The following is a 25,235-nucleotide window of genomic DNA, read 5'->3' as shown; positions in this document are numbered from 1 at the left end:
CCTGATCACCTTCCTGGCCTCATCAGGGCCCACTCAAGCAGGTCCACATCCTCCATATGCTGGGGGCCTCAGAGTGCTCCAGGTGGGGTCTCACGAGAGTGGAGTAAAGGGGCAGATTCCCCTCCCTTGACCTGCTGGCCACACTTCTCTTGATGCAGCCCAGGATACGGTTGGATTTCTGGGCTGCAAGTGCACATTGCTGGGTCATGTTCAGTTTTCCATCCACTAATACCCTCAAGTCCTTCTCTGCAGGGCTGCTCCCAACCCACTCATTTCCTAGCCTGTATTTCTGCTTGGGATTGCCCCAAACCATGTGCACAACCTTGCACTTGGCCTTTTTAAACATCATGAGGTTTGCACAGGCCCACCTCTCAAGCCTGTCCAGGTCCCTCTGGATGGCATCTCTTCCCTCCAGCACTTTTAAAATAAAAGATGTTTAAGTTCAGGCCACAGAATCCTGCCTTAACCATCTACACTAAGGCAAACAGGATTGTATTGAAGGGCCCCAGGGAGTGGATCGACTCAACTATAATGGAGGTACAGACACTCAACTTGCAAGGAGACAATAAACGTATGTGCTCAGTTTGGAGTTAATATCAATCCTGTTCAAGATCTGAATGCTTTCAGCTACAGTGGCCAGCACACACACAAGGTTCCACTCATTTCTATCCATCAGGCTTCTTACTCTGAAAGCTGGGACAGAACAGTGGCAGCAGTGGCATTTTGCATCTTTTACACAACACATCCTTCTTGTTGGTAGTATACCAACTACAGACCTGCACCCTGCTGGAGTGGTGTCACACAGTCACAGTCTAGGACTTGGCTTGTATCTTGCATTCTATTTATATATGTAAAGTAATTTTGTAGTTATCCATTAATAGAAGTAACACTAATGAAGAATTACACAGGTCCTTAATAAAGCAGGGGAGGGGGACAGGGGGTGAGTTTAAATGTGAATTGTCTTAATTGGATAAACTTACCCTTTTTTATGAGTCTTACTGCATTTAAACTACTAGCAGTGATTTCACATCAGACCTAGTATTATTTTCTTGTGCAGTTTCCCACGGGGAGGGAAAATAAATATTATGATGATGAAAGAACAGTTAAAGAGATGGTATTCTACATTTTCTTTGTACCACATGGATAATGAAAAACAGCTGGCAATGAGCTGCCAAACAGTAAGACTGTGTCACTGAAATGGCATCCTTCAAAGAGGAGAGCAAGTCAGCACTATGAATAACTCTTAAGACAGAAAGGTTCAAAAAAGCTTCAGAGCCAGTTCTGCACACACAGTTATCCTGACTTGCCTTTGTTCAGTGATCAATGACATAGTATGGACATGCAGTAGGCAAGTGAAAAGAATTAAAACAAGATAACCAAGAATGCCTTGTGGATATTATTGTAGATAATTAACATTTGGCAAAAAAGATAATTTGCCTTGTTATAAATGTAAAGTTCGTCACATACTTTTCAAGTCTAATATAACCTCTTTTTATCAAATGGTTTAATCTGCCTTGAAAATATAAAAACTGTTAATATTTAATAATAGAAAATTCAAATTTTTATGCAATAAAAAAACTATTCACTTTGAAAGTATGCAAGTAAATTTAAGCTCTTACACACAGAGACAGCTCAAAGCTTCTCGAGAGCATAAGAAAAATTGATTTTGTCACACTGGGACTCATTACAAAATAACTATTTATTGTGATGGCAAAATGAGTCCCTTGGACCCACCTTCCCTGAGCAGACATAGCCCTCCACAGTCCCGACAGCACTGTGATCTTGTCTACCAGGGTAAGGGAATGCAAAGAGACTGGTAGTCTCCAGTCACACTTCCCTGCTGTTTTCTCTCAGAATGCCTGGACTAGTTTCTAATATTTGAACTCTCTACCAAGAAAGAAGGGAAAAGGGAAAAGGCAGTACCCCCGTGTCTTGCATATAATTCATTCAGACCCAACAGCCTAAGACACTTGAGGGGGCAAATGCATGAGGGAACTGATACATTAGCAATAAGCTAGCAAAGGCTGTGCAACGAATTGACTGGTATAAACTCTCCTGAGATACACGCAGAGCCCATGGGGCCACGACATCGTCCCATCAAACACAGAGCAAAACTGCCCACACCTAAAGCCAGTACTGCTTGAATTCAAGTGATCTGACTGACCAGAGTATCTCCACAGCTCTGATTGACTACAGTATTCCATGTCTCTGAAAATTAGACCAGTTGCACAGAAATGTGAAGCTAGATTTAGTGACCTAATTTAAAAAGCAGGTTTGTAAGTATTGGCCTAATATACTGCACTTTCTAAGGGGAAGTAAACACAGTTCATTTAAAAGTTCAACATCTGTGAAACCTAGAGCAAACCACATGTTATTAAAATAGCATAGATAACCCCAAAGCAAACTCTACTTTGGCACTGTTCTTCTATTAGTAAAGTCTTTTGTTACTAACACTAATTCGGATCTGCCACATTATTATAGGGAGCCATTATTACTGCTGAGCTCTTAGTATCACAATAGTTGATATCCTTCATACAAAATGTATGATATAGTTGTATTGAGTACTGCTATTCTGTGATGCTCTATTATGAATATTCAGCAGTAGTAACAATAATACCTATCACTATGTTATTTACTCACACAGGTAATATTCTTGTGTAGTACAGAAGTACAGAGATCTCAGAATGTTTTACCATAGCAGAAAAACCCCAAAATCACCCTGTAGTTCTACTGTTTGGCTCAGACTACTACAGACAGATGTCAAAATGTTGTAACTCAAATCCAGTGAACTTTACCCAGCATCAAATATGTGTGCTTCAAATGATGTAACTGCTGCATTCACTTTGTTGATGATGTATAAGAAAAATGTTCCTCAAAAGCTTCTTTTCTAGTGGCCTCACAAGCAAAACTATCCATTAAAGCAGATCCAGGAAAGGATTATGCTTAATCTGATGATAAAATGTCCTAGAAGTAGCACTGTTTGGGACATCTTCTCATTTCAGTACAATTCAACCTAAAAACTGACTAATCTACAGATGAGCTACTAATTTATTTTCAATTTTCTCTTCTGACCATGCTCTTTCAGAAAAAAAAAAAAAAAACCAACAAAAAAAAACCACCAAAAAAACCCCAACAGAACTTGCTACAGTCAAGAGAAAAATAAACAGTTGATCAAACAGAATCACATTTGAAGATCTAATTCATGGTTTTGGATGGGAAAGTCATTTCCATATTAATCTCCTCTAAGTTAGCTGTACTGTGCATCTTTCAGCCACATAAATTTTCATCTCTGATGTCAATTTTCCAGTCTTGTCTTAGTAAAGTTACTGCTAGATGGTCTCTCCTCACAAAGTAAGAATACTGGGGTATTGACAAGGTAAATACATGTGATCTTCACGCACCTCACCCCCACTTTTTTTTTAACAAAGACAAATGTAGCATTAATTAATAATTGTTTTAGTAACTTACATTTATAGCTGATGGATTGAGGACAAGTTTGCATCCAAACCAAATTAAACATGTTGTTGTAACAGCAAATGTAGAGACAAACAGAATCTGAAAACTGGGTATCTGAAAAACAGTTTCAGAATGGGTTTCTCTCTCATTTTTACCAAAGGGGGAAAAAAAATATAATTGCCAATAAAACCTTATACTTACCACATTAATTTTATTCCTTGCTATAGCAAAGCTCACAACTGCTGATGGAATACACTGGAAAAATTAAAAGAGAAGACTAGTGGGATATTCTGCACAAATAAATTTTTATATATTTCTATACATGTATTTTACTTGGTCTGAATTCATATTTCAGTTGACTTAGACAAACAGAAGATCAGAAACTCAGGAAATTCTGTTGCTCTTGTGTGAACTCCTTAATTACAATCAGTATTTGCGGATTACAAGAGGTTTAAACATGCCTTCCACATCCCTCAGTTTTGACTAGCCACCCAGCACAATGTGATGAGTAAAGCAAAGAAAGAAAGTCTTTCATGAGGCATTTCATGCCTTTGTTAGTTGAAATTAACTCTAGAAGGCCTGAGATCCTTGAGCAGGAAAAGAAAAACACTGCTACTCCCAAACTGGGCCTCCACATTCTTTTAAACAGTCATGGTTGTGTAAGCTAAAACCTGGCCAGTCAGTCTCAACACAGTTCTGAAGAACTTTGCAAAAACTGATCTGTTGAGTCAAATTACACTTCAAGAATTGTGCCTGGGATCTCCACTCTGTTCACTAGGAACTGTGTTTCTATACTGAAGGGCAGAGCTAAATGGAAAAATCATGCATAAGTGAAAAGTTTCACAAAGTAATTTCTTTATCCTTTAGCTGTTCCCCACCACAATAGATACGGTACCATTAAGATCCAACTCTATTTTCACAAACACGTGTTACAACATACTACAAAATATACTCAACTAAATTTTTTTTTTGACGTTTCCATGTTAAATAATGAACAATGTCACAAATGCTGTATTTCTTTACTAATTATCTTTTGACACATCTGAACACTGACGGTTTAACAATGGAACTACTATAATTATATTATTATTGACATCTAAAATTCTCGGCAGCACTTCCTTAACACCTGCATTTATCAATAACATAGTTAACATAATTAAAACATCCTTTTATGTCCTGGATACCCTAGAGTCTCTAGAACACTACAGAAATATGTTTAGGCAACTGAATCCTACTACTACTAGTCAAGTTGGTTAAGAAAGTCTAGAGAGCAATTCAGCTCAAGCTAAACTAGACACATAGTGGTCAGGCAGCTATACAGCTCTTTAGGCTCTTCCCACTATATTGACTCCGTTATCTGTAGTAGGAGCTGTAACACTTTACTCACATACAGATACCCAAATATGCACATCTTTACCGACAGCAAGCCATTCAAACCCGATGTGATAACCTTCTGCATCTACCAGATCTTTGGTAATTCTCAATACATACAAAGTTCAAAGAGACAAGATTTGGAACAGAAAAAGAGACATCTCCATAACTAACATTAATGTTGCAGAGAGTAACACATCAGTGAAGTTAACTTCAAAACCTGCTTCAACTTACACTAACACCTCTAGCAGAAATATAAGTGACAACTCATTAACAGAACAACTCGTGGGACTTGTTTATTTAAAGTAAAGCATGAGTCTTGCACCTAACTTAAAACAAATCTGCTAGTCAAGTTGTGAACATAACAATGACAGAACAGAATCCTGCCATGAACAAAGCAAGTACATCAGAGTCATCTTACGCACACAGCTCTGAAGTGTACATTATGTATATATAATCTTACTATATAATCAATAAAAAAAAATTTGAGTCCCTAAAAATATAGTAAAAAATACTGGACTTTGGAAAATGTCAGACATCTTTAATGTGTATTTTACTAATAAAATAGTAATATTCAAGAGAATATTAGTCTGTTTCAGTACTTGGATATTATGGTAAAATTAACTGAAAAAGTAATACTTTGAAATACAATCTGAAATACATTCTGATACCATTTAGCCAGGAAATTCCCCAAGTACTTAACAATGCAAATTTTCTTAAAATCGAGTACAGAAAATATGTACGTTCATGCAGATTACTGCACACCAGCGGTGAGCTGGTTACAAAAATGGTAGCAGAAACTAGTTGTCTTTGACAATTGTTATTCCCTTAATGCTGGGATGAAAATCCATTTAATGAACTGTTAAACAGAATTAAATCTTCCATGAAGAAAGTTAGTAGTAAAAAGACAAAGACAATAAACCCACAAAAATTATTTACTGTGGATTTTGCTCTCAAACAGCCACAACAAATAATTAAGAATGCTTACTGAACCTGCTGCACAACGTAAATAATCCATTTCAGATGGAAAAATATTTCCCAGATATAGTGAAAATCCAGAAGTAATAAGGAGACAAGTCTGAAAAGCAACAAATAAGATAAATTAACATGAATAAAACTATTTTTAAAAAAGCAACTAGTCAGATAGAAATCAGTAATTCCCTTTAAAGTAAGCTACTGATGAACATTTAACAATGTGAATAATTTTGAAGAAAAATATCAAAACATGGTGAGTTCTGAAGGAGATGTTTTGCTGGTTACCAAGACTCAATACTGAATATAATCATGTCTGAATCAAGCATTGTGCCCTGACTGGGCAAACACCTAACAAAATGCCCCAAAGGTAATTGCAGTGCTTAGTGCTAAAAATGTTACAGAAACCGCAACTAAGCCTCTACTTTGCATTCTCTGCTTGGCTCCACCACAATTCATTATGCATGTCGGCAGCTGGGCAATTACCATCTAGAATAGAGTAACAAAAATAATATTAGGATACACTGATGAAGATTCTTCCACCTATATTGCTGCCTCCCTCCAACCTCTTTTTCTGCTGTGGTCCAGTGGCACATCCATAAATATTCAACTCCTCCTGTTCTGTTAACTGTTTTGTTTATTTCATAATTATTGGAGTTACACTCTCAGCAACAAATGATTAGTTTATTCTACTAACATTTTTTTCTTTTTCCTTGTTGTTCCTCTTAATGGGCATTTCTTTGAAGGGGCTGGGGTAGATAAGAGACAGAATGACTCTTCTGTTTTATTGGGGCATTTTTTTCATGATACAAAATTACAGGGGTCTTTAAAAAGTCCTTGTCAAAAAATGACAGAAAATAAGGATAGCATATGTATTTATAAGCACACACACAGAGGATTCTGGCAGACTAGAAGACCAGTATTTATAGAACACAGCTTGAAATTGTGCTTGAAGCATACTGAATCATTCCTGCACAAGAACAGCCCATACTAGCAGCCACTTTGATGTCACTACAGTTTGCAACAGCTACCTGAATAAGACAGCGCTGTTCATTGGGACTTCTGTTGCTCAGCATACAGACTTTCCTTTCTGGACACTGCCTTTCAAAAGGGTTGAGAGAAATTAACCACTACAATACTCGGAAGAAAAATCTAATTGGAATTTATTGGATTAGTTGAACAAAATTAAATTTTCATTTATCCATAAAAATCATGCTTCTTAATAATAGGACTTCAGGAAATGAGCATTAAACATTAGTGTCTCCAATCATTCACAACAACTCTGTAAAAAGGAAAAATCTAATTGAAGACAGTTGTTCTTTTTGACAAGTAAGTTTGATAAAATTTAATGCAAAGAAAGCCAGTTCTTCATTTGCTCTCTTTTTATGTAACAGTACATCTGAAAGGAAATCCAAGTTTTGCAAATTGTCAGAAAGGAAAAAATATTCAGCTGTTTCCATGAAAATAAGGCAGTTCTTTTATTCACTGTGCAAAACCAAGTAATTACCATATTAACAGTGAAACATTTTAGTACTTATAAAAATTAGTCTTCAAAACACACAAGCTGGCAGAAAATGATCAAATTCTAATTGCTATAATGAACTTTAATTAACTTGGCTCAGAACATGAAGAAGCATATGATGTACATGCAAGATCACTGTCCTATGATTCCAGCAGTGACAAAAAGTCAAATCGATACAACGTTCATGCAAGAAACACAAGTATGTACTTCACTACCTGAAGATTCCACCAAATAACTATATGACTACTGAACCCTGAAAAATTACTGTGGCAGTTAAGTACCGTGCAAATTTTTCACACCAAAATGCTATCATGCCAAGTAAAGTACTTTCAACAGTTAAAAATATGTTAAAAGAATACATATGATCAGGATACTTTACATCCTTTACCAAAAAGCAGTGCTTACACCTATCTATGGCTTGATATTTACTGCTACCACACTTAACCTGTTTATGCTACATGATTAATATTAAAGAGAAAAATCAGTCTTCATACAGCATCTTTGATTAGTGCAGAATTACCCACAGAACCATTAGTCAATTGAGTGTTACACTTTAAATTTGCTAAACGTGTTCCTTTCTGTACAAATATTTATATTCAATACTATCAGTGATGAACTTCTGAGTTCCCAAATGATGTGAAACAGAACAGATTACTGGGCACTGACACCTCACCTACATTTTAAAATTTTGTATCATTTAAAGTACTTACTCCCATCAGCAAAGAAAAGATCCATGTTCTGTAACTAAAGCAAGGATGCAGCCTCTTTGACAGCTGAAGGTCACTGGATTTGATATCTGGTATATAATTTCCATTCTCTTGTTTTCCCCTCTCCAAAGTTGGCATCCTGTCATAGCTAAATTCTTCTCTGTAACCTTCTTCTCTGGTCATAACACTTCACAAAGGCAATTAAATAATAATAACGGAAATGCAAATGATGAAGAAAGACCAAGAATATAATTTACTTCCTTCACATACTCAGATCAGCGCTCAACTAGGTTTTTGTCTATTAATATAAAATAAATAAAAGCAGTATTTAGTAACAAGCTGTATTTACATTTCAAATTATGTAAGCATTCTAACAACTCGCATACAGTAAGTAAATTACAGCCTATAGCCACAGTTCATAATAATACAGTATAAATACCAAACAAAATGAAATTATATGATACCTCAACAGACTTATTTCAAGATCTAAGAACCATTTTCGGAGGTGTCTAGTATGGGGGTAACTTTATAACCATTTTTTTTTTTTTTAACTCTAGGACAGAAAAGATATTTAACATACTTAGATATTAGCTTCTATGCGATTATAACACTTCTTATCAGGTATCTAAAATTACAGACTTCACTACAAGTCCGATGAACTCATATACTCACAATAACTCAGCTACAGCAAACTGTTTCTAATTTACCCAGGATCAACAATTTCTCTTGTTCACTTAGCCCTTTTTTGTTCATCTCACTGCTTGCCAACCTGTTCAAATACCTTGAAGAGTATCTTATATTAGAATTAAGTTACTGTATATTTTTCAACAGTTAAAAACCTTCATGCTTACCTTCAACTGAAAAGTTAACTGTCAGTTTAAAACAGTCTTGTGAACACAGCTGCCTGTACACTTTGTGATATTCTCACCGTTCAGTGAGTCATGCCGTCTTTGAAAAGTTCTCCCTTACACTTTGGCTTTCAACAACATCTATTCAGATATGGAACAAAAGCACAGCAAAAACTTCAGTTAAGCCAGGGAACAGGAAAATGCCTCCTGAATTTTAATTAACAGAACACACTGGAAAATGACTGTACTACATTCTCATCGGGCTGCTTCCAAACCAGATCAACAAATTAAAAAAGTTTCAAGTCTCTTATCTGAGTACTGCCCCTTACTTGGTATCTTAACTAAAACCTTCCTTATAGTTTAGCAGTTTTAGTTATTATAATAGCCAGTGATAATGATATTCAACATTCTAGTTCTTATTTCAAAAGAGCATAAGCTACTTACAATGCAGCATTCTCCTAGAATAAACTACAGATAAAAATTCAAGTATCCCAACAACTTGGGAGGTTAGAAAGTTTGAAGTTAGAAATCCTACAAGAATTCTATTTTCACTGTAGAACTCTTTTTTTATCTTTTTCTACTAACCCTAGTTTTCTACAGAGTTCGCATAAACCCTGCACACTTCAATCATGCTGACATTCATACTTACAGAACACCATGACTAAACAACGTATTTTAAATGTAGCAGGCAGTAGTGACATGCAATGGCCAGCGTACATTGGATCCAGTCCTCCTGCTTATTAGGCAGTAAAAAAAAAAGCTTTTATCTTGAAGATGTTGGCACCTTGACAGCTACAGCAATGACAGGGTCTTTTGTCTAAACTTTAAACACTCTTGTAACCAAGACACAATTAAATCTTCAGCATTCTGAAGGGCATCACCTTTAAAGTATGCTAGAAAAACTTTAGAACAGCACTACTTCTCAATTTGTACGGACTGTAGACTTTGCTCTTCTGATAATGTCAGCCAATACTGAAAGAATATTAAAATGTTACCTTGTTTTAATACACTGAAACATGGAAATTAATACACCATACACAGCACTAAAGACAGCTGTAAACTGTTTGAGAAAAGGGGCAAAAAAGAGACTGTGTAGCCAAACAACACTGTCTTAAGTAATTAAGCCCTTCTGTTCCTCTGCTCACAGAAGAAACAGTATGCAAATATTTCCATTATCTGCAACTTTTCAAAGACTATGGATTAACAGAAAATGGGCATTACTTCACATTTTTCAATGAATGCTAGGTACTGGTTTGCTCTAACACAATTATTTTATCCCTTTTGACCAGTTTAGGGAGATCAATTTATTTTTTACACAAAATTGGTGAGCTATCCAGGTATTTATTTGATCTAATTTGATCTGAATAAAATAACTTCTAAGTCCTGTGCTACTGAACAGAGTAGGGCTCAAACTCTAGAAATTTTTGCTCAGAATTCCAAGTGTTTCGGCCAGTATTGTACTTGAAAGTTCCTTCTCTCAAGCGTGGCACTACAGTGTTTTCTCTGGTTATGGTGAAATTCCTTCTGTCCCTTTCCTGTGCACTTCTCAGTGTTTGCCATTTTCCTTTCTGCACAGAGGTTCACCATACAATTACTGTATCATCTGATTTGGCATCAGTGTCAACAAAAAAACTTCACAGTTCAGTTTCTACTCTAAAAATTTTCTGGGGCCCTTATTTTAGGTTCCCTTCACTTCATGTTCCCAATTCCATAAAAAGTCTTAGGTCATTTTTGTGTATACACAACCACTAGGCAAGATCTGGTAGCCAGAGCCCAAGTCACAGGCCAAGACCCTGTAATGCTAGGTAAGGTGCAAAGGTGCTGTACAGAGATTACTCCTAATTCTAAAGAGTGCATAGGAAACTGTGCTGGTTTTGGCTGGGATAGAGTTAATTTTCTTCATAGCAGATAGTATTGGGCTCTGGTTTAGATTTTTGTTGAAAACAGTGTTGATAACACAGGGATGTTTTCATTACTGCTGAGCAGTGCTTACACAGCCGAGGCCTTTTCTGCTTCTCACCCCACCAGTGAGTAGGCTGGGGGTGCACAAGGAGTTGGGAGTGGACACAGCTGGGACAGCTGACCCCAACTGACCAAAAATATATTCTGTACCATAAGACATCATGCTCAGCATATAAAGCTAGGGGAAGAAGTAGGAAGAGGGGGATGATCAGAGTGATGGCGTTTGTCTTCCCAAGTAACCATTATGCATGATGGAGCGCTGCTTTCCTGGAGATGGCTGAACACCTGCCTGCAAATGAGAAGTGGGGAATGAATTCCTTGTTTTGCTTTGCTTGTGTGTGTGACTTTTGCTTTACCTATTAAACTGTCTTTATCTCAACCCATGAGTTTTCTCACTTTGCCAATCCTCTCCGCCATCCCACCAGGGAGGGGGTGAGTGAGCGAGCGGCTGGGTGGTGCGTAGTTGCCGACTGGGGCTAAACCACGACAGAAGCCTACACAAAGACTGCAGAAAACATAACAATGCCAAGAGAACATTACAGGCTTCTGAAAAGGATTTACAAATTAAGTGGTTTTATTCTACATTAGGCCAAAATATGTCAAGGGATGACAATCAAATTGGGAGAGACTATGAAGAACTACTTGTTGGGAGATAATCGACATGTGAGCAATCCTGCACATGTGCACGCCTCGGCAAGGACATGACAAGGACATAGAACAAAGAACTCAGCAAACAAACAACTCCAGGAGATGGGTTGGGCAGAGAAAGACATTGAGCGTGGTGCTTATTATCCAATTGCAAGAAGGCTTGAAGCGCATGGACAGAGCTAACTATCCAATCATAAGGATTGTACCACGTACCGTTCATGTGCACAGGAGAAAGCCATAAAAGGGCTTGCTTACCTTCAATAAATTGGCATTGCTTGATCATACTGGTCGTGTGCGTGTCCACAGATCCCGCATCTGGCGCCCAAACAGGGACCCTCAAGATCGGCACAAGTCTTCGCTGAGGACTCGACAGAGGTGCAATCAAGGGTGGAAAACCGATCAAAACTGATCCAGGCTCTGCCCCGGAGCCTGAAGGTGAGAAGCAGCAAGCTGTAATTTGGGTTGAAGATCTGCGAAAAGAAGCAGCGGCCGTGGAGGAATGGGGTCTGTTCTCAACAGGGATGAGCAAGCAGTGGTGAAAGTCCTCCAAAATATCCTCTCCATGAGAGGGATAAAATACAATAAGTCCACCCTGAAAAGCTTGGTGAAATGGAGCCAGGAAAGAGGACTTATCTCCAGTGCAGGTCTCATATTTGAGATATCTACCTGGGAATCCATAGGAAAAAAGCTTTGGGACGCGATCAGTGAGGGGGGAAGGTCAGCAGAAGTGAGCGACTATCCCGTGCTCTGGAAGCTGATCCACGAGACAATAGAGGAGCTGAGCGACGACCACGTGGCTGGTGACCACGTGGCTGGTGCTTCCGCCTTTGCAGCTGTAGGAGCGGCTTCTAACCCTGATATGCCGCCTCCGGTGCCTGCGCCGCTGGCAGATCCCATCGAGTTATGTCAGCCAAAAAACCTGTTTGCTTCATCAATCGCACCACCGGGACCGTGGCGGGCAGCGGGGGCTGGACCGGGGGCTGCGCAGGCGGGAGCGGGAGATGCCAGAAGTGCGCCTGGGCCGTGAGAGAGGAGAGGGAGCAGAGACCAGGGGAGCCACCGGAGTCCAGCAGTGGGCGGAGCACGGATGGGCACGTGGGCAGAACTGACGTATCGCCGCCTGTGCCTTCCTCGCAGGGCGAGAAAACCCCCGCCTCACAAGTCGGCATTTCAAACAAAGAAACCTTAATCCTGCAACTTGTGGACAAGCCTGAAAAACTGGCTGCAACACAGGAGGAGAAGATGGAGCACAAATCATGTACCTTTTCATCTGACACGCAACCACAACCGTCTGCTCCTGACCTACCACCTGAGTATTCAGTTCCAGCACCTGCTTCTAATCCATTCTTGCTATCATCACAGGTGGAGGCTGCGCTTCCTTCGTCTCACCCTACAACTTTACATCTTTTTTCTTCACAGGTGCAGAGTGCCTCTGTGGCCGCACGCCGATGGAAAGGGATTATTAGAGATGCTATAGTGGAGGGGTCTTTTATTCCTGAAAGTGTACAAGTGTTTCCTGTTTCTATTAATAGTGTTAGAGGTACTAACAAATGGGATCCTTTAGATTGGAAATTGCTTGAAAAGGCTAGAGCTTCAGTAATGCAAAATAGTCTTCATCATCAATTAACAAAACAAATTATTAATTATATTTTTTCATCACCACTGTTAATTCCAAAAGATATTGATCAAATATCAGCAGTTATATTAACTCCATCTCAAAAAATGTTGTTTGAAAGTGCATGGACTAAATTATTCAATAATGAGCAAGCTCAGCTGCGACCACAAGGCGATCCACTTTATCTCGTTCAAGTGCAAATGTTGTTATGTACAGGACCCTTTGCAACAGTAGATCTGCGAGTCAATTTCTCTAATGAAGTGTTGCGACTATTGCAGTCACTAGCTTGTCAAGCCCTAATGTCTGTGCCTGATACAGAAGGGAAACGGCAAGATAAATTTGTAACAGTAAAACAAGGTCTTAATGAGCCTTATTCTAAATTTGTAGATCGCCTCTATGACTCTCCTGAACAACAGTATGACATGACCATAGAAATGAAAGAAAACATGTTTAAATTAATGGTCTTTGAGAATGCTAACCCATCCACCAAGCGATTGTAATTACCCTCCCGCAAGGAATGTCTGTAGCTGATATGATTGAATTAACCAATAGAGGGGATGCAGCAAGCTAAAGTTACAGCTTATGCAGCTGCTGTGCGCGAGGTGGTTGCACCATTTTTTCATGAGGATGATGGGGAGAAGTTTGCATTCTCTGTACCATCTATAAATAAGGCTGAGCCAGCAAAACGGTATCACTGGGTACTGTTACTTCAAGGGATGAAGAATTCTCCCACTTGTTGCCTGGGCATTGGAACCAGTCAGAAAAAGGTTTGCCCAACTAATTATTTACCATTACATGGATGATATATTAATAGCCGGGGAACACATGCAATCAGAAATTATATTAGGTCACTTGCAAAAGGAACTGTCCAACAGAGGTTTGAAAATAGCCCCTGAAAAGGTACAGTCTACCTCTCCTCGGAAGTATTTAGGGTGGACAATAACCAATGCCACTATTTGTCCACAGAAATTAAAAATTAACACAGAGGTTCACACATTAAATGATGTCCAAAAAATGACTGGAGATATCCAATGGGTTAGAAATTTATGTGGTATTACCAGTGATGATCTAAAGCCATTAATGCCATTATTGAACACTACTGTTCAAGCTGATAGTAAAAGAACCTTGACACAGGAACATAAAATTGCTTGCAAAAAATTACAGATAAGATAGAGTCATGTCATGCACAACGAATACAATTAGAACTCCCAGTGCAACTGATGATTATCAATAGTGGAGGAAATAGACAATATCCATTAGCCATTATTATGCAATGGAACTCAGAACAAGGACAACCATTGCGAATCCTAGAGTGGGTTTTTACTGCACATACCCCTAAGAAAACCATAACTACAAGAGCAGAATTAGTATCACAGTTAATTATGGAAGGCAGACGCAGAATTATTGAAATTACAGGCACCGATCCTCAAACTATTATTGTCCCACTAATACAAGAATATTTAGAATGGCTCTTAGACATTCTGAGGCATTACAAGTTGCTCTTGAAGATTATACTGGCCAACTCTCTAATGTTTATCCAGCACATCGATTACTACCGTTGTTAATGAACCAAGTAATCGAAAATTTTCCAATGCAATCAGAAGTACCAGTTGAAGGGTTAACAGTTTTTACAGATGCAGGGAAAAAATCAAAGCAAGCTGTTTGTACCTGGTTAGAAGGAGAGGAATGGAAATATCACCTCATTCAAGGCCAAAGAGAAGATTCCTTGCAGATGTTAGAACTCCAAGCAGTTTTGTGGGCATTTTTGTCCTGGCCAGATTTGGGATTAAATATAGTGTCTGATTCACTCTATGTAGTAGGAGTAGTAAAAAGGATTGAACGAGGACAAGTAGAAGAAATAAAAAATGAACGCTTAGGGAAACTGTTGCAACAACTAGTTCACACTCTTGATCAGAGAAGCGTTGTCTACTTTATTACTCACATCAGAAGTCATCAATCCAAAGAAGGATTAGGGTATGGAAATGAACTAGCTGATCAGTTAGTTGCTCCAGCCTGGTCTAGGCCCTCTCCAAATTTGTTTGCACAAGCTAGAGTATCTCACAGTTTTTTACATCAGTCAGCAATAATGTTGCATAAACAATTTAAAATTCCTCTTGTGGATGCAAAGGGCATTGTCGCTTCTTGCCCATCCTGTCACAAAATAGCATTTGGCCTGGGAACAGGAGTTAACCCATGGGGCCTATCAACTTCGCAGTTATGGCAAATGGATGTTACTCATATAGCAGAATTTGGTAGGTTAAAATATGTACACGTTGTTGTTGATACCTTCTCCATGGCTATTTGGGCTACAGATCAAGCTGGAGAGACAGCTAAACATGTTTAAAAACATTTATATAGTTCATTTGCTGTACTTGGGGTGCCAAGAAAGATCAAAACAGACAATGGTCCAGCATATATTTCTGGACGCTTCCAATGCTTCTGTATCTTATGGGGCATTAAACACTGCACAGGAATTCCACACTCTCCCACTGGACAAGCAATCATTGAACAAGCTCATCAAACTCTGAAGCAAATGCTTCAAAAACAAAAAGGGGAAATGTCAGGTGTGATGCCAGCTGAATGATTAAACAAAGTTTTATATGTTTTACATTTTTTGAGGCTTACAGGAGAACGTCAAGAACAACCAATGATGATTCACAGTTTAGCAATAAAGGGTGATGCTGAACAATCTATGGGCACACAGCAACCGTTAGTTATGTTCAAAAACTTAAATACTGGCCAATGGGAAGGACCTGTTAAAGTACAACTAACAGGCAGAGGTTATATGTGTTTGCTTACAGATCATGGCTTACGGTGGGTTCCATCGCGCTGGGTGCGGCCTTGGAAAGAAGGTCAAGCTCACAATCCTAGCCTTGCGATGGTTCTGACAGTGATTAAAGCTCATAGATTCTGAACGTGTTTATTAAAATCCCTTCCAAATGAGTAGGGGCCCGTGTTACATAGGAAAGTTAACCATATTCACAGGATAGTTGAAGGAATTGTTACAAGGGGAATTGTTGTAATTGTTATGTTCATTGTTATTTTGCCATGCTTAGTTTGTTGTATTAACAATCATTGCAAAAAAGCCTGCAAGGAATGTGGATTGCTCAAAAACAAAAAGAGGGATATGTTGGGAGATAATGGACATGTGAGCAATCCTGTACATGTGCACGCCTTGGCAGGGACATGACAAGGACATAGAACAAAGAACTCAGCAAACAAACAACTCCAGGAGATGGGTTGGGCAGAGAAAGACATTGAGCGTGGTGCTTATTATCCAATTGCAAGAAGGCTTGAAGCGCGTGGACAAAGCTAACTATCCAATCATAAGGACCGTACCACGTACCATTTGTGTGCACAGGAGAAAGCCATAAAAGGGCTCGCTTACCTTCAATAAATTGGCATTGCTTGATCATACTGGTCGTGTGCGTGTCCATAGCTCCTGCAACTACTTACTTCCACCACCGAAATGACCACTGAACAAGTTCAGACTGCCTGAAGCAGCTACAGCAGATACCAAGTCATTTGTCAGGGCTGTATCATGTGAGCATCCCCCGCAGTATCCACAAAAGATAAAAAACAGATTGACAATTATAACTGATCTGCCACAGGCTAATATGACAATAATACAGTAATTAATAAAAAAGCATTCTGTCCTGGACCAGTACCCCTAGCACTGAACCCAGGCTCACACGCATGTTCGCAAATCTAAACACAAAAATACACAGCACCTGAAGCTTTGGTGAAATTTGTTTGCTGTGCTGACCAACCCTTCCTTTTTCTGATGAGTTTTTATTAGCTACACTACTTGTGCATTCTTTCACACAGTATTTATTACACTATTTTAGCTCATTACCTGTATTCCTTGTTCATTATTTTCAGTAATTTGCTCCTCAGCCCCAAAACATGAGCTGATACCTTAATCCATGTTTCCCCAGCTCATGTCTTGGGGCATGTACTGAACCTAGAGCAAAACATAGGCCCGAAGCTTCAAAGGGATGTCTTGCCCTCCCAGTGTATTATAAACTTCGTTGGGTTTAGTGCTTCACATCAGTCATCATCTGAATAGTTTAAACAGGTTCAATCAGTATGTATACTATCCACTGTATGCTATTAATTACAAAGTACTTATAGTTTTATGCATTTTAAAGCATATCTGGTCTTTTCTGCCTAGGCCATTTTCTTGAACTAAGATTTCTGAGAAGCACAGCCTGGGAAGGCTGTTATAAACTACAGGATTTTCAGACAGGAATTTATGCATGCATAACTACTCCCCTCCTCCAGAAAAACAATTTCTTCACCTGTCACGTTTCTGTCAACCAACATTCCTCTGCCTGCACTCCACAGGAATCTTAGTGAAAGAAAACGGTAGTTAAAATGGTTTAAATCAAGGTATCCAAAAGTGGAAACTGCCACTCCCTCAACACTCTTCTAAAAAGATCACTCACACACATTTCTCCTCCCAAGAACAACACCTCAGCTACTTCAGAGCAAGACACTGGAACCTGTATGTAATTACTAGCAACCAGAATTTCTTCTGGTCTAGGAACTGTACAGAACTCTATAAAAACGTTAAACAATCTGCAATGCACTTCTAGTCATTCTTTGCCTAAAGAATGCCGAGATAACTATATGAAAATAAAAGGTTGCCAAATACAACTGCTACTCTAGTCTCAGAATCTAATCACAGACTACGCTTTCTACAACAGCCATAAAGCAGTTTCCCATAAAAGTATACAGTGCTCTACCCAACTTGCTGAAACCATCTTCTGTAACAGTCTTACACAGCAGTTCCCATTAAAATTACTGCAATGCCAAGCTCATCAACTCAAAAACTGCTTTGTGAAACACTGTTTGTTAAAAAAAATATAATGGGGGCTTATACAAGATACCTAAAGTGCATTGCATGAAGAGAACTGGTAAAAATTTCAACTATGGAAATGGTAAGCAACAGTCAGAAAAACTTTATCTCTAGAGCCATCACAGCTCTTACATCAATGCTATTAAGACAAAAATACTTATTTTTTCGGTTAACCCAGTTTATAATGTTCTAGAGTCTATGCTATCATTTTGAAACTGTCTGTTTCTGAGATTACAGCAATTCACCAACATGCCACTTGCATGTGCATACTCTGCCACGCGCTCCATTTCAGCGCACTGGACAGACTCCAGGGCTGACTTATGTCAGGTGCCACAGAAGCGCTGGGAGCCCTCAGCCCAGGTGAGCTGGCAGCCTGCTGCGGGTGTTGCCTGCTCACAACTCCTTGCTTATAGACACCAGAATACCTGTCATACACTATGACGACAATTCCAGACAGCATCACCAGCAACCAAGGAGCTTCACGCGCCCCTTTGCTTTAAGCTCTGCGGTAACCACACACGACACCGCCTTCAATGCCTCTGCAACCCCTGAGGCCCTGAAACCCTACTGAAGGAGGTTCTCCCACGCTCCTTTCTGCCCGCGGTCCCACCGCTCGGTCCTACCAGGAGACGGCCCTCTGCCGGCTGTGGTGAGGAGCCAGAGCACCCGCCTCAGGGCAGGGGGGTGACAACGCCCCGCCTCGCCCCGGCGCCGCTGACACCGTTCCCTCGCAGCCGGGGAAAGGCGCCTCAGGGCGCCGCCGCAGCGCGGGCGGCACCTCAGCTCGCGCGCACCGCCCCCGAGAGAAGGCGCGAGGCAGCCGCGAGCGAGGGAGGTGGACCGCCACTGCTCGACGTCACGTGACGTCACGTTCGAGGCGCGCCGGCTGCGTCGCAGATTCCCCTGCGCGGAGCCGGGCGATGCCGGGAGAAACCGGCCACGCCACGCCACGCCACGCCACGCCACGCCACGCCACGCCACGCCACGCCACGCCACGCCACGCCACGCCACGCCACGCCCTCCAGCCTGCGCGCCCGCAGCGGGAAAAGCTGCATCACCCCTCAACGCCTCCCCCCGCCCGCCTAAGGGCACGTGGCGTGGGCTCTTTCACGTGACCAGGAACGAGCGGCGTGATTGGCTGGCGGCGGCGTGGGGGGCTTGAAACGCGGCTATAGGAGTGCGCTCGGAGAGGTGCTCGAGGGGGGCTTGTATGGCGCGTCGCCTCGGGATGCTCGGCCTTTTTTCCAAGGTGCTCTCCTACTTCTGGAGACGTGCAGGGGATGAGGAAGGAGAAGATGCGAGACCGGCGACCGCAGGTAGGAGCTCTTGGGCCCGCTGTGGGTTTGCAGGGCCTGCGTGCAGCTGCAGCGCCCTGAGGGCGTTAGTGGCCTCTCCTCCCATGTGAGTGGGGCTGAGTGCAGACCTGTGTTCTTGTAAAACGAAATCGGGAAAAGAAGACAGCTTTTTCTGACTACAGAGTGCACGAGAGCATACCTAGCAGTGGTTTTTTGTTATGCTCCCTGAGTAGATCAGGTAACTGTGGCTGCTTAGTGTATGGAGTTGCAATGCTGGGGTTTCAACCCCAAGCCCCAAATTAAGGTTGACATATGGGTGACTCCCACAGCCCTTCCCAAAGGGGGGGTGAGTTTGCCTTTAGGCTTCCCTCCAGGGAGCGGCCGGCCTTGCAGACAGAGCCATTGGGTAAAGGAGCCCCAGGTGTCTGCATTAAGTAAACAAGGGTCAGGTGTCCCACTGAGGGATAAAAGCTGGGACCCCTGGCAGAAGGGGCAGTGTCTGTCTGTGAGGTGGGTGCCCTGTGCAGAGTTCCCTGTTGGGGAAGAACCTCCTGTCTCCCTGGGACTGGGCTCCAGTCAGGTCTGGCTTTTGTAAGTGTGGGCTGTGTAGAGATTCAGTGTGTGGCTTCCTTGGTCTTATGTGTTTGGCTTGTTGACTCGGTTGTCTCCTGTCCCTTCTGAGGGAGACTGAATTTCACCATTTATTCCACCCATTGTTGGTCATGCAGTGTTGTTGTTGGGGTTAGTGGGATTGATGTCAATTATGTATAATCTGACTTGTTTGTACCCCCAGCGCTCACCCATGTACTGACCCTTTTGTATCAAAAACAATTTGTGTATTGGTTCATCTTTATGTTGGCTGTGTCCTTTCTGAGAGGCCTAATAATTGGCAAAACAAAATTGGCGATGAGGATGGCCCTGTCTGAAGTTCCTCGTTGGGAAGATCTTGTGTATAGTGAATGGATTCAATTTGGGGGACCATGTGAACAGTGGGAGAAGCGGTTGGTGGAGGCTGAACCACAGGATGTATTAGAAAATATTCAAAAATTCTTCAGTAAGGCACAGGATGCTGTAACCTTTGGGAGACGGGGATGGATTCTGTTAACAGCATATAAGAAACAGCACCAGCAAAAAGATCACTTACTGGCTGAATGTTCCTGTATGCGAGCTCAGATTATGACATTAGAATCTGTAAACAAACTCCTTACTGATAAACTAGACACTTCTCAAACTGTACCTGAGAAGGATACAGTACGAGTTGCCCAGTGTAAATGTGGGAGGAGATGGGAACAATGTAGTCATAAGAAGGTCCACTCAGAGGTTATACAGGTGGATGTACACCATAACCCTGATGACTCAGATGATGATATCAGGTACCCTGCTGAGTCTGATGGGGCTAGTGCCTCAGATGGCTCTGTAGATGTGAGACCAGTCATCAGGAGGAAGGTGGAATTTTCTGAGGGTGAGCTACCAGTAAATAGACCTACAATGGAAGATTTTACACAGCAAGAAATGAGTGGTATCCTTGCATGATTCAGTCAGAGACCAGGAGAGTCCCTGCTTGCTTGGATGGTATGTTTATATGATCAGGGAGCATCAGGGGTTAGCCTGGATAATTTTGACTGCAGAAAGTTTGTAACTCAAAGTTCAGACCCTCTGGTGCAGGAAGCATTTTGGACTAATGATGACTGTACTAATCTTTTGGCTTTAGCCGCTGTGGGGTGCAAGGCAAAATACCCCCAGAGAATTCCTGGCTAGGTTCTGACCGGCCATGGTATACTCTGTGGGCTGGTATACAGCGATTGAAGGAAGAAGGAATGAAATCGGCCATTCATGTAGGCCGTGTGGATGTGTTGATGCAGCTTTGATTGTCTGTGCCTATGAGAAATGCTATCATTAGAACTGCTACACGGGCTTATAAGAATGTTCTTGTGACTCTCTTACTGAGTGAAACAGGAAATCCCTTTAGAGACGTACTTGAGAAAATGCATCAGCTAGGTGACCTTGGGGAATGGACTCTTTGGGAGTGTCAGAGCTATCAAGAATTCTGACGTCAGCGGGGCCCCTGGGAATATACACAGAAGCGAGACACCTGACACAGTAAAAATACCGGATGTCGGCTGTCTTGAGGACAGTTGTTTAAAGCTGTATTGAAAGATGGCGTACGTCTTACTAAAATTGATGGTCTTGACACCAGTGAATTATGGAGGTTGTACAAACAGAGAGGGTTACAGAAACCCTGTAGAAGAGTGCGGAATTATCAAGCACACTAGTCAGAAACTGTTCAGCCTACAGCACCCCCTCTGGATCCTCAACGGGATCCTGCCTTTGCTCATGGTGGGCCCTCTGGGAGCAGTTCGGTTGTTCTGGGGAAGAACCACGAATGGCAGCAGTATTCTGACCTGTACCCCTCAAGAGACAGTAGGTACTGTGATCCATATTGAAATATTGGCCAAGCTCCGGTACATTGGGTGCGGGAGGACCGACGACCCCATGTGGAGAACTGTGCTGAGAGATCGTGTGAGGGGTGTGGTCCATGCCGCTCTCCCTGCAAGGCCAGCCTCACACAATCTCTAAGTGTGACATCTTTATCTTGTATTCGGCTACAGACACTGCCACAGTCATCTCAGCTGTTTCTTCATATTCTTCACTGTTGTGGTCTTTGGAAGATCAGTGTGACTGTGGATCTGAAGCTGATGTCATCTGCTCAGCACAGAGCATGTCAAGGAGCTGAGTGAAATGCTGGGGTTTCAACCCCAAGCCCCAAATTAAGGTTGACATATGGGTGATTCCCACAGCCCTTCACAAAGGGGGGGTGAGTTTCCATTTAGGCTTCCTTCCAGGGAGCGGCTGGCCTTGCAGGGAGAGCCATGAGGTAAAGGAGCCCCAGGTGTCTGCATTCAGTAAGCAAAGGTCAGGTGTCCCACTGAGGGATAAAAACTGGGACCACTTGCAGGAAGGGGCAGTGTCTGTAAGGTGGCTTCCTTGGTCTTATGTATTTGGCTTGTTGACTCAGATGTCTCCTGTCCCTTCTATGGGAGACTGCATTTCACTATTTATTGCACCCATTGTTGGTCGTGCGGTGTCGTTGCTGGAGTCAGTGGGATCAATGTCAACTATGTATAATCTGACTTGTTTGTACCCCCAGCACTCACCCATGTACTGACCCTTTTGTATCAAGTACAGTTTGGTTATTGGTTCATCTTTATGCTGGCTGTGTCCTTTATGCTAGGCCTGATAATTGGCAAAACAGGAGTGAGGTGTAAGAGGAGCACTGTGGTGATGGTTGATGGATGCTTTGGGATTTCCCTTGTACTACTGTCTTTAAAACTTCATTTTTCTTGGACTGCAGATGTTATCTTTGATGTTTTAAGGCTCCAAAATAGTGTACATTTAAGACAATTTTAGTAGCCTTATTCAATGTAGCAAAAAGTACTTTTTAATGTTTATGAATACAGAAAGCAAAAAAGATTACTTACTGTATTAATGTTCTTAATCTTGAGTGTAGCTAATAATGTGTTAGAAGTCTAAACTAGCATACTTCAGTCCAACTTTAAACTTGAAGTTGTAGTGCAGTGCTGTTTTGTGAGTTTGTGTGATATAACTTGATACTACTTCTAATACAAAAGATGTCAAACACCTAGGTCTCCGTAGAAACATCACCACATCTCAATTCAGAATTGTATTAACTATAATATTATATTAAAAAAATTAAAGGATTAATTTATATAGCTTGTTTACTTTTCCTGCTTTTCAGAATAGACATCTTAAATGTATTGGATTCCCCATACAAACAATATTGAGTACTTTCTTTTGCTCTGGAAAAACTTGAAAGCAGTTGTTGGCCTCTTGGGAGAAGTAGTTTAGCTTGCAGGTATTTCTTATCTCAATTTTTCCAACAAGATACATATTATATGTAATTAGGTGGTGGATTCTGCACCTGAATGGGGTAATCCTGGCCTAGCTGAAAGAGAGCTTTGGGTGGAACTAAGGATAAAAATGAGAGTTTATAACCTTCAGAAGAAGGGGCAGGCAACTCAGGAGGACTACAAGGATATTGTGATGTTATGCAGGGAGAAAATTAGAAGGTCCAAAGCCCATCTAGAACTTAAATCTGGCGACTGCCATAAAAGACAATAAAAAATGTCTCTACATTGGCAACAAAAGGCAGACTAAGGAGAATTTCCATCCATTATTTGGTGTGGTGGGGGAAACAGTGACAAAGGATGTGGAAAAGGCTGAGGTACATAATGCCTTCTTCACCTCAGTTTTTAAAAAAGTAAGACCAGTTGGTGGTGGGGTACCCAGACCCCTGAGCTGGAAGACAGTGACAGGGAGATGAATAAAGCCACTGTAGTCCAAGGAGAAATGGTTGGCGACCTGCTACACCACTGAGGACATACGCAAGTCTATGGGATCCACCCAAGAGTACTGAGGGAGCTGACAGAAGTGTTCATCAAGCCACTTTCAATCACTTATCAGCAGTCTTGGCTAACCAGGGAGGTCCCAGTTGATGGAGGTTAGCAAATATGATGCCCATCTACAAGAACAGACAGCAAGAGGATCTGGGGAGCTACAGGCCTATCAGTCTGACCTCAGTGCCAGGGAAGGTTATGGAACAGATCATCTTGAGTGTCATCACACAGCAAGTACAGGATAACCACATGATCAGGCCCAGTCCGCATGAGTTTATGAAAGTCAGATCCTGCTTGACTCACCTGGTCTCCTTCTGTGACAAGGTGACTCACTTAATGGATGAAGGAAAGGCTGTGGATGTTGTCTGTCTGGACTTTAGTAAGGCCTTTGACACATTTCCCACAGAATTCTCCTGCAGAAACCAGTGCTCATGTTGTGGACAGGTGTACTCTTCACTGGATAAAAGATTAGCTGGATGGCTGGGCCCAAAGCATAGTGTTGGATGGAGTTAAATCCAGCTGGTGGCCTGTCACAAGTGGTGTTACCCAGGGCTCAGTATTGGCACCAGGTCTGCTTAATATATTTATAAGTGATCTGGATGAGGGGATTGAGTGCACCCTCAGTAAGTTTGCAGATAACACCAAGTTGGGCAAGAGAGTTGATTTGCCTGAGGGTAGGAAGGCTCCACAGAGGAATCTTGTGGCTCTGAGACTGGTGTTACTGGCAGGGCTTTGAATTTTTCAATCACAGGTTAGTATACAGTATTCCAGACCTTTTGGCATCAGATGGGATGCACCTGTCCCAGAGTGGGGAAAGGATCTTGGGGCAGGAGTTAGCTGGACTCGTTGAGAGAGCTTTGAACTATATTTGAAGGGTGAAGGGGACAAAACTGGAACTCCCAGTTATAAACCCCAGGGAAGATTACCACAGTTTGTGGGCTGTTGTGCCGGTGACGACCCTCACCCTGCTACCCCAGTGGAGGCAAGGGATGGAGACATGAAGCACAACAAAGGTGCAAGGGATATTGATGGATCAGTAACCATGGTAACACCTGTGAAAGGTCAGGCCAGACTTAGGACCTCTAAATGTGAAAAGGTGCTGGAGACATGTATACTAATGCACACAGCATGGGTAACAAACAGGAGGAGCTTGAACCCATGATACAACAGGAAAATTATAATGTAGTGGCTATCACAGAAACATGGTGGGATGTCTCCCATGACTGGAGTGTGCCAGCTGATGGCTACAAGCTCTTTAGAAGGGACAGACAAGGAAGCAGAGGTGATGGGGTGGTGCTGTATGTTAGGGACTGTTATGATTGCTTCCAGCACAAGTGTAGTGAAGACAGGGTGGAGTGTCTTTGTGTTAGAATCAGGGGGAAGGCTGACAGGGCAGATGTTGTAGTAGGAGTCTACTATAGGCCACCCAACCAGGACAGAGAGGTGGATGAAATATTCTATAGGCACTTAGGAGAAATCTCATGATTGCTTGCCCTTGTTCTTGTGAGAGACTTTAACTTCCCAGACATCTGCTGGAAATACAACACAGCAGAGCAGGACCAG

The 25,235-nt window shown here is 41.6% G+C and overlaps 2 protein-coding genes across 4 annotated transcripts in view; one reads left to right on the top strand and one right to left on the bottom strand.

The window, feature by feature from the left end:
- Nucleotides 1-18,715, bottom strand: part of MLC1 (modulator of VRAC current 1) — a 30,249-nt gene extending 11,534 nt beyond the window's left edge. The window contains exons 1-8 of one of the 3 annotated variants that reach the window (XM_074901596.1): nt 18,586-18,715; nt 16,490-16,635; nt 11,742-11,956; nt 8,880-9,017; nt 8,032-8,215; nt 5,816-5,905; nt 3,658-3,711; nt 3,469-3,570 (exon numbers count right to left, since the gene is read on the bottom strand). In XM_074901596.1, the coding sequence (XP_074757697.1) occupies nt 3,469-3,570; nt 3,658-3,711; nt 5,816-5,905; nt 8,032-8,211 (426 nt within the window). In that variant the 5' untranslated portion in view covers nt 8,212-8,215; nt 8,880-9,017; nt 11,742-11,956; nt 16,490-16,635; nt 18,586-18,715. Of the gene's footprint in view, nt 1-3,468; nt 3,571-3,657; nt 3,712-5,815; nt 5,906-8,031; nt 8,216-8,879; nt 9,018-9,525; nt 9,606-11,741; nt 11,957-16,489; nt 16,636-18,585 lie in introns of those variants that run through there. The other 2 variants (XM_074901595.1, XM_074901597.1) reach the window with 2 other exon arrangements.
- Nucleotides 18,716-18,994: 279 nt separating this feature from the next.
- Nucleotides 18,995-25,235, top strand: part of MOV10L1 (Mov10 like RNA helicase 1) — a 44,165-nt gene continuing 37,924 nt past the window's right edge. The window contains exon 1 of the mRNA XM_074901593.1: nt 18,995-19,278. Within this exon, the coding sequence (XP_074757694.1) occupies nt 19,173-19,278 (106 nt within the window). The 5' untranslated portion in view covers nt 18,995-19,172. The remainder of the gene's footprint in view (nt 19,279-25,235) is intronic.

Source organism: Athene noctua, chromosome 3 (assembly GCF_965140245.1).
Source record: "Athene noctua chromosome 3, bAthNoc1.hap1.1, whole genome shotgun sequence".
Taxonomy (NCBI): domain Eukaryota; kingdom Metazoa; phylum Chordata; class Aves; order Strigiformes; family Strigidae; genus Athene; species Athene noctua.
The sequence above is the reverse complement of the archived record's forward strand: the minus strand, read 5'-3'. Positions and strand labels throughout refer to the sequence as shown.